The 15,924-nt window shown below is 37.1% G+C and overlaps 1 protein-coding gene across 2 annotated transcripts in view; it reads right to left on the bottom strand.

Moving 5' to 3' along the window:
• Positions 1 to 15,924, bottom strand: part of LOC110443807 (uncharacterized protein F13E9.13, mitochondrial-like) — a 37,916-nt gene that overhangs the window by 14,852 nt on the left and 7,140 nt on the right. For both annotated transcript variants that reach the window (XM_021488229.1, XM_021488238.1), the window contains exons 3-4: positions 15,624 to 15,810; positions 13,822 to 13,972 (exon numbers count right to left, since the gene is read on the bottom strand). In XM_021488229.1, coding sequence (XP_021343904.1) covers positions 13,822 to 13,972; positions 15,624 to 15,810 — 338 coding nt within the window. The remainder of the gene's footprint in view (positions 1 to 13,821; positions 13,973 to 15,623; positions 15,811 to 15,924) is intronic.

Below are 15,924 nucleotides of genomic sequence, written 5' to 3'. Positions count from 1 at the left end.
AATCCATGGAAGTCGTGCTGTGGAGTCATAGGGAACTGTGAACGCATAACATCCAAATCCCTGTAATACTCAGACCATACAAATAATACTCACACCATACTATAGTACTCAGACCATATTAATAGTACTCAGACCGTACTAATAATACTCAGACCATACTAATAGTACTCAGACCATACTAATGATACTCAGACCATACTTATAGTACTCAGACCATACTAATAGTAATCAGACCATACTAATAGTACTCAGACCATACTTATAGTACTCAGACCATACTAATAATACTCAGACCATACTAATAGTACTCGGCCCATACTAAAAGTACTCAGACCAGACCATACTAATAATACTCAGACCATACTAATAGTACTCAGACCATACTAATAATACTCAGACCATACTATAGTACACAGACCATACTATAGTACTCAGACCATACTATAGTAATCAGACCATACGAATAGTACTCAGACCATACTAATAGTACTCAGACCATACTTATAGTACTCAGACCATACTAATAGTACTCAGACCTTACTATAGTACTCAGGCCATACTAATAATACTCAGACCTTACTATAGTACTCAGACCATACTATAGTACTCAGACCATACTATAGTACTCAGACCATACTATAGTACTCAGACCATACTAATAGTACTCAGACCATACTAATAGTACTCAGACCATATTAATAATACTCAGACCATACTAATAGTACTCAGACCATACTAATAGTACTCAGACCATACTAATAATACCAAACCATACTAATAGTACTCAGACCATACTAATAGTACTCAGACCAAACTAATAATACTCACACCATACTAATAATACCAAACCACACTAATAATACTCACACCATACTAATAATACTCAGACCATACTAATAATACTCACACCATACTAATAATACTCACACCATACTAATAGTACTCGGACCAAACTAATAATACTCAGACCATACTAATAATACTCAGACCATATTAATAATACTCGGACCAAACTAATAATACTCACACCATACTTATAATACTCAGACCATACTAATAATACTCAGACCATACTAATAATACTCGGACCAAACTAATAATACTCAGACCAAACTAATAATACTCGGACCAAACTAATAATACTCAGACCATACTAATAGTAGTCAGACCATACTAATAATACTCACACCATACTAATAATACTAACACCATACTAATAGTACTCGGACCAAACTAATAATACTCAGACCATTCTAATAATACTCACACCATACTAATAATACTCAGGCCATACTAATAATACTCGGACCAAACTAATAATACTCAGACCATACTAAGAATACTCAGACCATACTAATAATACTCGGACCAAACTTATAATACTCACACCATTCTAATAATACTCAGACCATATTAATAATACTCACACCATACTAATAATACTCAGACCAAATTAATAATACTCAGACCAAACTAATAATACTCACACTATACTAATAGTACTCGGACCAAACTAATAATACTCAGACCATACTAATAATACTCGGACCATAGTACTCAGACCATACTAATAGTACTCAGACCAAACTAATAATACTCACACCATACTAATAATACTCGGACCATACTAATAATACTCAGACCATACTAAAAATACTCACACCATACTAATAATACTCAGACCAAATTAATAATACTCAGACCAAACTAATAATACTCACACTATACTAATAGTACTCGGACCAAACTAATAATACTCAGACCATTCTAATAATACTCACACCATACTAATAATACTCAGACCAAACTAATAATACTCACACTATACTAATAGTACTCGGACCAAACTAATAATACTCAGACCATACTAATAATACTCACCCCATACTAATAATACTCACACCATACTAATAATACTAACACCATACTAATAGTACTCGGACCAAACTAATAATACTCAGACCATTCTAATAATACTCACACCATACTAATAATACTCACACCATACTAAAAGTACTCGGACCAAACTAATAATACTCAGACCATACTAAGAATACTCAGACCATACTAATAATACTCGGACCAAACTTATAATACTCACACCATTCTAATAATACTCAGACCATATTAATAATACTCACACCATACTAATAATACTCAGACAAAACTAATAATACTCAGACCAAACTAATAATACTCGGACCAAACTAATAATACTCAGACCATACTAATAATACTCAGACCATATTAATAATACTCGGACCATACTAATAATACTCACACCATACTAATAAAACTCGGACCATACTAATAATACTCAGACCATACTAAAAATACTCACACCATACTAATAATACTCAGACCAAACTAATAATACTCGGACCAAACTAATAATACTCAGACCATACTAAGAATACTCAGACCATACTAATAATACTCGGACCAAACTAATAATACTCAGACTAAACTAATAATACTCACACCATACTAATAATACTCAAACCATACTAATAATACTCACACCATACTAATAAAACTCGGACCATACTAATAATACTCAGACCATACTAAAAATACTCACACCATACTAATAATACTCAGACCATACTAATAATAATCGGACCAAACTAATAATACTCACACCATACTAATAATACTCGGACCATACTAATAATACTCAGACCATACTAAAAATACTCACACCATACTAATAATACTCAGACCAAACTAATAATACTCGGACCAAACTAATAATACTCAGACCATACTAAGAATACTCAGACCATACTAATAATACTCGGACCAAACTTATAATACTCACACCATACTAATAATACTCAGACAAAACTAATAATACTCAGACCAAACTAATAATACCATACTAATAATACCAAACCACACTAATAATACTCACACCATACTAATAATACTCGGACCATACTAATAATACTCAGACCATACTAAAAATACTCACACCATACTAATAATACTCAGACCAAATTAATAATACTCAGACCAAACTAATAATACTCACACCATACTAATAATACTCGGACCATACTAATAATACTCAGACCATACTATATTGACTATAGAAATTATTTAAAAATTGTCTCTGTCAATCAAGACACTCACTATCCTAGCAGTCATGTTGGATTTTTTCATTTACTCTGACAGCCCGTCACCCCTTCAAACTGCAGAAGAAATAGCACTGGACTCACGATTTGTTAAAATAAGTTGTTTTACTATTTTAACTTGTGTGACTTCTGCATGAATAAAGGTAACTCATTAAATATACGATAGACATAACATTCTACAAGTCATAAGCAAATTAAATATTATGATAGAGTTGTGCAGACAGGGACAAAATGAAAATAAGAAAATAATTAAGGTTTTTATGCCAATAAAACATAATTGGTGCAAGTAGCGAACCTGTACATAAAACAGGTATGGATTTGATGGAAGAGACATGCAGAGTGTATCAAAATAATTAAGTCTTAAAAACGAGCAGGAGACCTGGCAGGTTTCCAACAAAAACATTACAAACTTTTTAAAAAGCTGTCAATAATGCAAATTTATCCCAAATCAAGTCAGCTGTTATAATATTTACAAACTACAGGTGGATTGTACTAGTATTTAGCAATTATAAATATGTTCTGCTTGGTATAATAACATGAAGTTCAGTGGAAGGGAGGCAACTCTTACAGTCATGTAACGCTTGATTTTACCTCTAAAAACTGAATATCAATAATTTTAAAACAGTCAAGCAATAGCTAGGACATTCTGAATGATACCCTCTCATCCATCGAAACTTTGCATTTATTTGACCTTTGACCTTGAGGTCAAGGTCACAGTGACCTAACAACAGTGCACTGTACATCGTCTGTGGGTGATGCAAATATACACATTGGCGTACACCTTTAAATGTTTGCAACAATGAGACTTTTTTACCTTTGACCCTGGGGTTGAGGTCACAATTACATAATGAAAATGCACTGCACATCGTCTATGGGTGATGCAGGTATACTTCAGGTTTCAACAGATAACTTTAACGTTTTTTTTAAAGTTATAGCCCGTACAAGATGTTTCTGAAAAATTTGCACATATTTGACCTTTGACCTTGGCTTGGTCAAGGTCACAATGACATAATGACAGTGCACTGCACATCATCTATGGATGATGCAGGTATACTTCAAGTTTGATCAAATATCTTTTACGGTTTTAGAAGTTATGCCGCGGACAAACTTTGATTGGTGGGGCACAAGACCCGATTTCAGTGGGAGAGATCCCGCCTTCCCAAGATACATAAATATGGTAAGTTTGGTCAACGTAGGTGAAATAACATGGAACTTATGCTCTGGACAAACTTCGGTTTTAAAAATTAACAAATAAATAATAGAATGGTTTTGAGTCACTATTATGTGCTTGTGGTATGGTTAATACTTAGAACAGCCATTGAATGGGTTATTTTGATTCTTCATATTGAAATGTAATTCTCTATTCAAACTCTTATTATTGAAATATCTCAGTAGCCACAGCAGTCAGTATTGTGATTTTTTATCTTGCTGGTGGAGAGATGAAATCATAGGGAAATTTGGATTCTGTAGCACTTCACTTTTTTTGTATTTTTTTTGTATATAAATTTGTTATTTGAAAATTTATATTCAGGTTTGTATACTCCTTTCACTTGGCACCATTCCTTCGGTTTGACTCTACATCTATGGTGGCAGCGGTGGGATGGATTATCAGTGTTGGACTGTTGGTGCCTACAGTGAAGGAATATTCATATTTTTATTTTTGAAATGTTTGCTAGATTCTCATTACAAAGTGTGGGTGGAGTTGTTATAGAAAGAAAAAAATGTTATAAATAGATTGACCTAAAAGACTGGAAGAGACGTGCAAACTAGCACGGGAAAATCTTACGAGGGCCAGGACAGTGCAAATGAAACAGTATGACAGAAAGGAAGAAAGAACTTGGTGCTAGTTTTACTACCTACAAAAAGTAACAAACTAGAACTGCTGTGGAAAGGACCATTTCCAGTTACCAAGGCAAAGGATCTGGACTACCAAATCAATATGGACGGTAAAATCAAAACGTTTCATGCAAACATGCTTCAGAAGTATGTGGAGAGGGAGACGGCTCAGACTACATTAGACACATATAATGGACATCAGGAGAAGGGAATCTTAGCTTCAGTGTCATTGTCGGTTGTTGAGGAAACATCTGAGGAAGTGTATCCTATTCCAATGCCAGGAATAGAGTCATCAGAGACAGTAGAGGATTGTCATATATCAGAGACTGTAGAGGATTGTCATATATCAGTGACAGTAGAGGATTGTCATATATCAGAGACTGTAGAGGATTGTCATATATCAGAGACCGGAGAGGATTGTCATATATCAGAGACAGTAGAGGATTGTCATATATCTGTCGGTTGTTGAGGAAACATCTGAGGAAGTGTATCCTATTCCAATGCCAGGAATAGAGTCATCAGAGACAGTGGAGGATCGTCATATATCAGAGACTGTAGAGGATTGTCATATATCAGTGACAGTAGAGGATTGTCATATATCAGAGACTGTAGAGGATTGTCATATATCAGTGACAGTAGAGGATTGTCATATATCAGAGACTGTAGAGGATTTTCATATATCAGAGACAGTAGAGGATTGTCATATCTCAGAGACAGTAGAGGATTGTCATATATCAGAGACGGTAGAGGATTGTCATATATCAGAGACGGTAGAGGATTGTCATATATCAGAGACACTCGAGTTGTCAGCTCAACAGCAACTGCGGTCACTACTGTATGATTTCAGTGATGTCATGACCGATCTGCCAGGTTGTACTCCGTTGTCAGGATATCATAAGGATATCTTTCCAGTTGTAATGAGATAATGGGAAGTAGTAGATGCTTATATACTTACATCTGAGGAAGTGTATCCTATTCCAATGCCAGGAATAGAGTCATCAGAGACAGTGGAGGATCGTCATATATCAGAGACTGTAGAGGATTGTCATATATCAGAGACCGTAGAGGATGGTCATATATCAGAGACTGTAGAGGGTTGTCATATATCAGAGACTGTAGAGGATTGTCATATATCAGAGACCGTAGAGGATGGTCATATATCAGAGACTGTAGAGGGTTGTCATATATCAGAGACTGTAGAGGATTGTCATATATCAGTGACAGTAGAGGATTGTCATATATCAGAGACTGTAGAGGATTTTCATATATCAGAGACAGTAGAGGATTGTCATATATAAGAGACAGTAGAGGATTGTCATATATCAGAGACAGAAGAGGATTGTCATATATAAGAGACCGTAGAGGATTGTCATATATCAGAGACTGTAGAGGATTTTCATATATCAGAGACAGTAGAGGATTGTCATATATCAAAGACTGTAGAGGATTGTCATATATCAGAGACAGAAGAGGATTGTCATATATAAGAGACCGTAGAGGATTGTCATATATCAGAGACTGTAGAGGATTGTCATATATCAGAGACTGTAGAGGCTTGTCATATATCAGAGACAGTAGAGGATTGTCATATATCAGAGACACTCGAGTTGGCAGCTCAACAGCAACTGCGGTCACTACTGTATGATTTCAGTGATGTCATGACCGATCTGCCAGGTTGTACTCCGTTGTCAGGATATCATAAGGATATCTTTCCAGTTGTAATGAGATAATGGGAAGTAGTAGATGCTTATATACTTATTCACAGTTTGTTAATAAGATACGCACATACTCTAGAAGGGGGGAAGGATCACGGTATGACATGTATTTCTTTTGTTATTTATACCTGAAGAATTAAGTTATGATATCCTCGGGTTACCAGTTTCTGTGCACTTAAGAAGCATCTGCGAATTCATATTCATATCGGCAGAAAACTGTTGAAATTACGGATGACTGTCATAAACATGTACACAATCTACTAATGGAAACAAAAAACTAGCAACATAAAACTGTATTTCAAAAGAAATCAGAACAAACAATTTTTAACAAATTTCCAGGTGCGGGTCCAGGTGAGGGTGTAATGTAATGTAATTTTTCCAAAAAAAATAAAAAATAAAAAAATATCGTAATCTGCTAATATTGTATTGAATATGGCAATTTATCATATTCATTAATTAAACACATAAACACCCTGACACTTCACTATAAAATATACATGCTCCAAGTCAGGAACCGTTACATTAGTGCATTTCACAATTATTTTATGTTTTTTAGCCAAAAAAAGGTCCAAAAGATTTTATTCTACGCCCTCTTTCAAATATCCTAGAAACGCCCCTGATTTCTCCCCTCAGAAGTAGGCTAGCCGTCATATGTTTCCATGTGTCTATTTTGATTTAGTGTTCAAAGAAAGATAACTCAAATACATTAAAAAGAAATTCTCAAAAGTGACCTGCAAGAACAAAAGCTTCGTTTGGAATAAAAAATATATTTTTGATCCTCAAATTAATTATCAAAACATAAAAAAAAAATATTTCACATTTTTAATAATTTTTCAAGATGTCAAATTGAACGAATTCATGTAATTTTATAAATTTATTTATTATATTTATTTAGTTATAATATAGAATCTGTTATTATTTTTTTCTGCAGTCTTATATCGGTTTTGGTTGATGGTAAGTTATTTCTCATTTTGTTCTGTTTAAAATTGGTGAAAATTGGAAGTTCATTGCATTACAAGGTTTACGTTTCATTGAAAACACTGTTTATCGATATAAGAATGTCTCCTTGGCTCTTCGGAAGTGGAACAAAATTGGTGAGGAGATGTGGCCTCATTTGCATACAACATTTTCGTACGTTTGTCAGATTACAAAAAAGTCTGGTTTATGAATGAAATATATCACCATTTTTTCAGGTACGGGTTCATTTTGATCAAGATAAAAAGTGCATTAAGCAAAACTGCATATTTATGCATGTTTTTTAATCAGTGATTAATTCTTATGTTTTCCAGACGAACTTCTGGTAATTTTTGCGTCAGTTTACAGACGATGGCCAAATGTTTAAAATATCCTTGTGTTGTGTCCAGCAGGTCACGTAGTTACGAGATATAGCTTGATAAAATGGCTGCGCGGAAATACATAACGCGCGGAAACTGATGACTAGACGATATGTATGGAGATATCGGTAGCTACGGGGTTTACATGTACTATGCCGGTGGGATTTTTTAGCCAATCAGAAATAAGATAGGCCGATCTCCGGGCAGAGGAGAAAACATTCACCTGGGCGGCGGGCATTGTTGTCGAGGGGGAGAAAATGTCGATGTATTGCTGTTTAGGGCTAGTTTTGGCCATGGAAAAGTGTTTACAAGTTGTATTTTATTACAATAACCATGAATGATTAAGTATATTTGACTGCTCAATCTGTTTATAGTAGCAATTCGCTAATTTGTCTTGTAAGTGAAGCGAGACTTGGGCTGGTTGGTAACAACCCGTTACCGGCTGGTTGCTCGAACACGTGTGTACAGTATTAAGCAAACTTTACAACGTTGTACAGTATTAATGATACGTTAAATTGTTTATAAAATGTCATCAGAAGGATTGTTAGTAATATTCAGCTGTCAGCGAGTAATTTTTGCAATATTTTGTATTTTTCTATCTGAAATGTAAATCGAAAGGTCACGTAGGTAGCTTTCACTTCTGGTTTCAACTGGAAGCTTTCTCTGTAAAATGTAAACAAAAGTGTATCGAGACAGTAAACTCATAGTTTTAGTCTGACAGGCTCCGTGGTGAACGAGTGATGGGGTAGACACCAGGATGGGGACCTAACCCGGACATCTGGGCATGGCTTGAGCCCAGGTAGTACCAGTTCAACGTACATAACATGGGCGAACCACCTGAACTTTATCCGGACAGAGTGTACGTCTACAGTATATAGCTGATGAGCAGCACATCAACGTGGACAGCGATACACCTGGGGTTCATGCGCCGTGACTCTCTCATTTGTGTCAAGTGGTAAAGGACTAGTGGCTTCCAATATGTAACATTCTGAACAGAACTGTGTATTTGAAAGAACATTCAGTGTAATGTATTGGATCATGCTATACTGAGAGTGAACTGGATAGGATAGTAGAATTGTTTCGAGTCACTATGATGTGCTTGTGGTATGGTTAATACTTAGAGGGAATTGGATAGGATAGTAGAATTGTTTCGAGTCACTATTATGTTGTGGTGGTATGGTTAATACTGAGAGTGAACTGGATAGGAAAGTAGAATTGTTTCGAGTCACTATTATGTTGTGGTGGTATGGTTAATACTGAGAGTGAACTGGATAGGAAAGTAGAATTGTTTCGAGTCACTATGATGTGCTTGTGGTATGGTTAATACTTAGAGTGAACTGGATAGGATAGTATAGTTGTCTCGAGTCACTATTATGTGCTTGTGGTATGGTTAATACTGAGAGTGAACTGGATAGGATAGTAGAATTGTTTCGAGTCACTATTATGTGCTTCTGGTATGGTTAATACTGAGAATGAACTGGATAGTATCGTAGAATTGTTTCGAGTCACTATTATGTTCTTGTGGTATGGTTAATACTTAGAGGGAATTGGATAGGATAGTAGAATTGTTTCGAGTCACTATGATGTGCTTGTGGTATGGTTAATACTTAGAGGGAATTGGATAGGATAGTAGAATTGTTTCGAGTCACTATAATGTGCTTGTGGTATGGTTAATACTTAGAGTGAATTGGATAGGATAATAGAATGATTTCGAGTCACTATTATGTGCTTGTGGTATGGTTAATACTTAGAGTGAACTGGATAGGATAGTAGAATTGTTTCGAGTCACTATTATGTGCTTGTGGTATGGTTAATACTTAGAGTGAACTGGATAGGATAGTAGAATTGTTTCGAGTCACTATTATGTGCTTGTGGTATGGTTAATACTTAGAGTGAACTGGATAGGATAGTAGAATTGTTTCGAGTCACTATTATGTGCTTGTGGTATGGTTAATACTTAGAGTGAACTGGATAGGATAGTAGAATTGTTTCGAGTCACTATTATGTGCTTGTGGTATGGTTAATACTTAGAGTGAACTGGATAGGATAGTAGAATTGTTTCGAGTCACTATTATGTGCTTGTGGTATGGTTAATACTTAGAGTGAACTGGATAGGATAGTAGAATTGTTTCGAGTCACTATTATGTGCTTGTGGTATGGTTAATACTTAGAGTGAATTGGATAGGATAGTAGAATTGTTTCGAGTCACTATTATGTGCTTGTGGTATGGTTAATACTTAAAGTGAATTGGATAGGATAATAGAATGATTTCGAGTCAATATTATGTGCTTGTGGTATGGTTAATACTTAGAGTGAATTGGATAGGATAGTAGAATTGTTTCGAGTCACTATTATGTGCTTGTGGTATGGTTAATACTAAGAGTGAACTGGATAGGATAGTAGAACGATTTTGAGTCCCTATTATGTGGTTTTGGTTTGGTTAATACTTAGAACAACCATTGAATGGGTTATTTTGATTCTTCATATTGAAATGTAATTCTCTAGTCAGACTCTAATTATTGAAATACCTCAGTAGTCACAGCAGTCAGTATTGTGAATTGTTATCTGGCTGGTGGAGAGATGAAATCTTACGGAAATTTGGATACTGTAGCACTTGATTTTTGTTGTTGTTGTATATAAATTTGTTATTTGAAAATTTATATTCGGGTTTGTGTATTCCTTTCACTCGGTTTAACTCTACAAATGATTTCCCTGTCACTCCCTATGGTATGAGTTATCTGTCACTCCCTAAGGTATGATTTCCTGTCACACCCTTAGGTATGATTTCCTGTCACACCATAAGGTATGATTTCCTGTCACACCCTAGGATATGATTTCTCTGTCACTCCCTTGGGTATAATATCCCTGTCACCCCTAGGGTATGATATCTCTGTCACACCCTAGGGTATGATTTCTCTGTCAATCCCTAAGGTATGATTTCCTGTCACATCCTAAGGTATGATTTCCTATCACATTCTAGGGTATGATTTCTCTGTCACACCCTAGGGTATGATTTCCTGTCACTCCCTAGGATATGATTTTCAGTCACATTTTAGGGTATGATTTCTCTGTCACATCATAAGGTATGATTTCTCTGTCACTCCCTAGGGTATGATTTCCTGTCACCCCTAGGGTATGATTTCTCTGTCACTCCCTTGGGTATAATATCCCTGTCACCCCTAGGGTATGATTTCTCTGTCACATCCTAGGGTATGATTTTTTGTCACACCCTATGGTATCATTTTCCTGTCACATCCTAAGGTATGATTTCCCTGTCACACTCTAAGGTATGATTTCTCTGTCACACCCTAGGGTATGATTTCTCTGTCACTCCCTAGGGTATGATGTCTCTGTCACTCCCTTGGGTATAATATCCCTGTCACCCCTAGGGTATGATTTCTCTGTCACACCCTAGGGTATGATTTCTCTGTCAATCCCTAGGGTATGATTTCCTGTCACACCCTAGGATATGATTCCTCTGTCACATCCTAGGGTATGATTTCTCTGTAATCCCCTTGGGTATAATATCCCTGTCACCCCTAGGGTATGATTTCTCTGTCACACCCTAGGGTATGATTTCTCTGTCAATCCCTAGGGTATGATTTTTCTGTCACATCCTAGGGTATGATTTCTCTGTCACACCCTAGGGTATGATTTCTCTGTCACTCCTTAAGGTATGATTTCCTGTCACACCCTAGGGTATGATTTCTCTGTCACTCCCTAGGGTATGATTTCCTGTCACACCCTAGGATATGATGCCTCTGTCACATCCTAGAGTATGATTTCTCTGTCACTCCCTTGGGTATAATATCCCTGTCACCCCTAGGGTATGATTTCTCTGTCACACCCTAGGGTATGATTTCTCTGTCAATCCCTAGGGTATGATTTCTCTGTCACATCCTAGGGTATGATTTCTCTGTCACACCCTAGGGTATGATTTCTCTGTCACTCCCTAAGGTATGATTTCCTGTCACACCCTAGGATATGATTTCTCTGTCACTCCCTTGGGTATAATATCCCTGTCACCCCTAGGGTATGATATCTCTGTCACACCCTAGGGTATGATTTCTCTGTCAATCCCTAAGGTATGATTTCCTGTCACATCCTAAGGTATGATTTCCTATCACATTCTAGGGTATGATTTCTCTGTCACACCCTAGGGTATGATTTCCTGTCACTCCCTAGGATATGATTTTCAGTCACATTTTAGGGTATGATTTCTCTGTCACATCATAAGGTATGATTTCTCTGTCACTCCCTAGGGTATGATTTCCTGTCACCCCTAGGGTATGATTTCTCTGTCACTCCCTTGGGTATAATATCCCTGTCACCCCTAGGGTATGATTTCTCTGTCACACCCTAGGATATGATTTCTCTGTAACACCCTAGGGTATGATTTCTCTGTCAATCCCTAGGGTATGATTTCTCTGTCACATCCTAGGGTATGATTTCTCTGTCACACCCTAGGGTATGATTTATCTGTCACTCCTTAAGGTATGATTTCCTGTCACTCCCTAGGTTATGATTTTTCTGTCACATCATAGGGTATGATTTATCTGTCACTCCTTAGGGTAAGATTTCTCTGTCACATCGTAAGGTATGATTTCTCTGTCACTCCCTAGGGTATGATTTCACTGACGCATCCTTAGTTATAATATCCTGTCAATCCCTAGGGTATGATTTCCCGTCACATCCTAGGGTATGATTTCTCTGTCACATCCCAGGGTATAATTTCCTATCACATCTTAAGGTATGATTTCTCTGTCACACCCTAGGGTATGATTTCTCTGTCACTCCCTAGGGTATGATTTCTCTGTCCTAGGGTATGATTTCTCTGTCACTCCCTAGGGTATGATTTCTTTGTCACTCCCTAGGGTATAATTTCCCTCTCACCCCTAGTGTATGATTTCTATATCACACCCTAGGGTATGATTTCTTTGTCAACCCCTAAGGTATAACAGATGGCATGCAGAAAGAAAACACAATTATTTTAATGTCACATTCAGCTTTGATGGGAGAAGTCAATTGCAGTTCAGAATTAAAACACAAGACTACAAATTCTGATAACCAATGTTTTCATAAAATATTGATAGGATGGGAGAAGAAGGTCCATCCCCTATGTTGAGGGTATGCAGGAGAAATCTCGACCCTTCAGGTAAGATTATCAAATGGCTAACCCTCAGTTAAAGCAAGCCTCTGATACATCAACAAAGTATATCACTGCTTGGGTTAAGATATCTCTGTCATACCATCAAGGTAGGGGAAGATTCTATTTGTCAGGACATAACATGTCAATGATAAACTAATAGGATTTAAATATTTATTGACAAGAAATGTGTTTGTGAGACATGGTATCCCTGTAACGTATCAGACCCTTGCTGAAGTAGTTTAACTAGCCTTGGTACAGACCCAAATGCAAAAACATGACACGATCATAGAGGTCAAGGTGACAAACATTCCATTAACTATGTTTCACTTCCAATTAAGAAGTAAGTCCCAAATCATGAAGTTTATTGAGTCATAGAGGAACATCAGCATGTATACTTGAGTATTCCTAGCTCCTGCACTTCGTCATTTAATGACCTAGATGCAAGAATATAAGCAAGGTCACAGAGTTCAAGGTCGAACTTGTAATTTCTAAAAGAAGAGTCTTTTGGATTCTGATATACAAAGTATGGACAGACAGACATTCATTGCGACATCTCCGTTGCTGGGCTCTAGTTATATAGTGTGCTTCAGAAAAATGTAATATTGAATTTTATATGAATTTATGAGTTAAAATGAAAATGTTTACCTTACCTGTGTTTCTTTTTGATGTCAGTAAACACCTGTATGCCGTCAGCCCCTATGTGCCTCCTGTATCTGAGCAGATCTCCAGCACAGGCATTCATCATTCCCTCATCAGCAACATGGGAAAACACAAAGCCCTCCGCCCTGATAAAGTCTAATCCTGTAAAACACAAAGCCCTCGGCCCTGATAAGATCTAATCCTGTAAAACACAAAGCCCTCGGCCCTGATAAGGTCTAATCTTGTAAAACACAAAGCCCTGCTCCCTGATAAGGTCTAATCCTGTAAAACACAAAGCCCTCAGCCCTGATAAGGTCTAATCCTGTAAAACACAAAGCCCTGCACCCTGATAAAGTCTAATCCTGTAAAACATAAAGCCCTGCACCCTGATAAGGTCTAATCCTGTAAAACACAAAGCCCTCCACCCTGATTAAGTCTAATCCTGTAAAACACAAAGCCCTCCGCCCTAATAACGACTAATCCTGTAAAACATAAAGCCCTGCACCCTGTTAAGGTCTAATCCTGTAAAACACATAGTCCTCTGTCCTAATAAGGTCTAATACTGTAAAACACAAAGCCCTCTACCCGATAAAGTCTAATCTTGTAAAACACAAAGCCCTCCGCCCTAATAACGTCTAATCCTGTAAAACACAAAGCCCTCCACCCTGATTAAGTCTAATCCTGTAAAACACAAAGCCCTCCGCCCTAATAACGACTAATCCTGTAAAACATAAAGCCCTGCACCCTGTTAAGGTCTAATCCTGTAAAACACATAGTCCTCTGTCCTAATAAGGTCTAATACTGTAAAACACAAAGCCCTCTACCCGATAAAGTCTAATCTTGTAAAACACAAAGCCCTCCGCCCTAATAACGTCTAATCCTGTAAAACACAAAGCCCTCCACCCTGATTAAGTCTAATCCTGTAAAACACAAAGCCCTCCGCCCTAATAACGACTAATCCTGTAAAACACAAAGCCCTCCACCCTGATAAGGTATAATCCTGTAAAACACAAAGCCCTCCACCCGATAAAGTCCAATCCTGTAAAACACAAAGCCCTGCGCCCTGATAAAGTCTAATACTGTATAACACAAAGCCCTGCGCCCTGATAAAGTCTAATACTGTATAACACAAAGCCCTGCGCCCTGATAGAGTCTAATACTGTATAACACAAAGCCCTGCGCCCTGATAAAATCTAATCCTGTAAAACACAAATCCCTCCGCCCTGATAAAGTCTAATCCTGTAAAACACAAAGCCCTCCATCCTGATAACGTCTAATCCTGTAAAACACAAAGCCCTGCGCCCTGATAAGGTCTGATCCTGTAAAACACAAAGCCCTGCGCCTTGATAAAATTCTAATCCTGTAAAATACAAAACTTTCAGACCTGATAAAGTCTAATACTATAAAACACAAAGCCCACAGCCCTGATAAAGTCTAATTTTGTAAAATACAAAGTCCTCCGCCCTATATATAATAACGTTTAATCCTGTAAAACGCAAGTAATATTACAGAACTTACAAGTAACATAACCGACTTAACAAGTAACACTAAGAGATAACCCTTCCTAGGCATTTGACATCATTTTCTCTACATCATTCAAAATGATAGAATAAATATTGTGGATAAATTATCACTGTTTTTAACACATGATCATGAAACTATCTACATATTTACTATTCCATCGAATGTCTTTCCTGTTATATTACTACATACTTCAAATATTACTCCTAATAGTCTACTTGATAGAATCTAATATTTCGCTGATAAAAATGTCATTTCGTAGCACATATCACTCGGTTACACTAGCCCTCACCTGCTGCCCTGGCAACTCCCAGGGCTTGTGTATTTGCCCCAGCCAGGACCTGGACACCCACTGGTTTCACCCCCATCACTGACTTGACCGCTGCACAAATGACCGCCATACAGGCACTGACCTCATGGCCGACAGCTGTACTGTGTTGATAGGGCACGTCATTCATGTTCTCAATGATCACACCATCCTGTAAACAATGAGAAAATAATAAGTCTTAATATCTGTCCTACCTATGTCCACATTTCTCACCTACAACCCACACCAGTCAATTAGTCAGAAATACCTGTAACTTTAGGAATAC

This window comes from Mizuhopecten yessoensis, unplaced genomic scaffold (genome assembly GCF_002113885.1).
Source record: "Mizuhopecten yessoensis strain PY_sf001 unplaced genomic scaffold, ASM211388v2 scaffold1961, whole genome shotgun sequence".
NCBI lineage: Eukaryota > Metazoa > Mollusca > Bivalvia > Pectinida > Pectinidae > Mizuhopecten > Mizuhopecten yessoensis.
The sequence above is the reverse complement of the archived record's forward strand: the minus strand, read 5'-3'. Positions and strand labels throughout refer to the sequence as shown.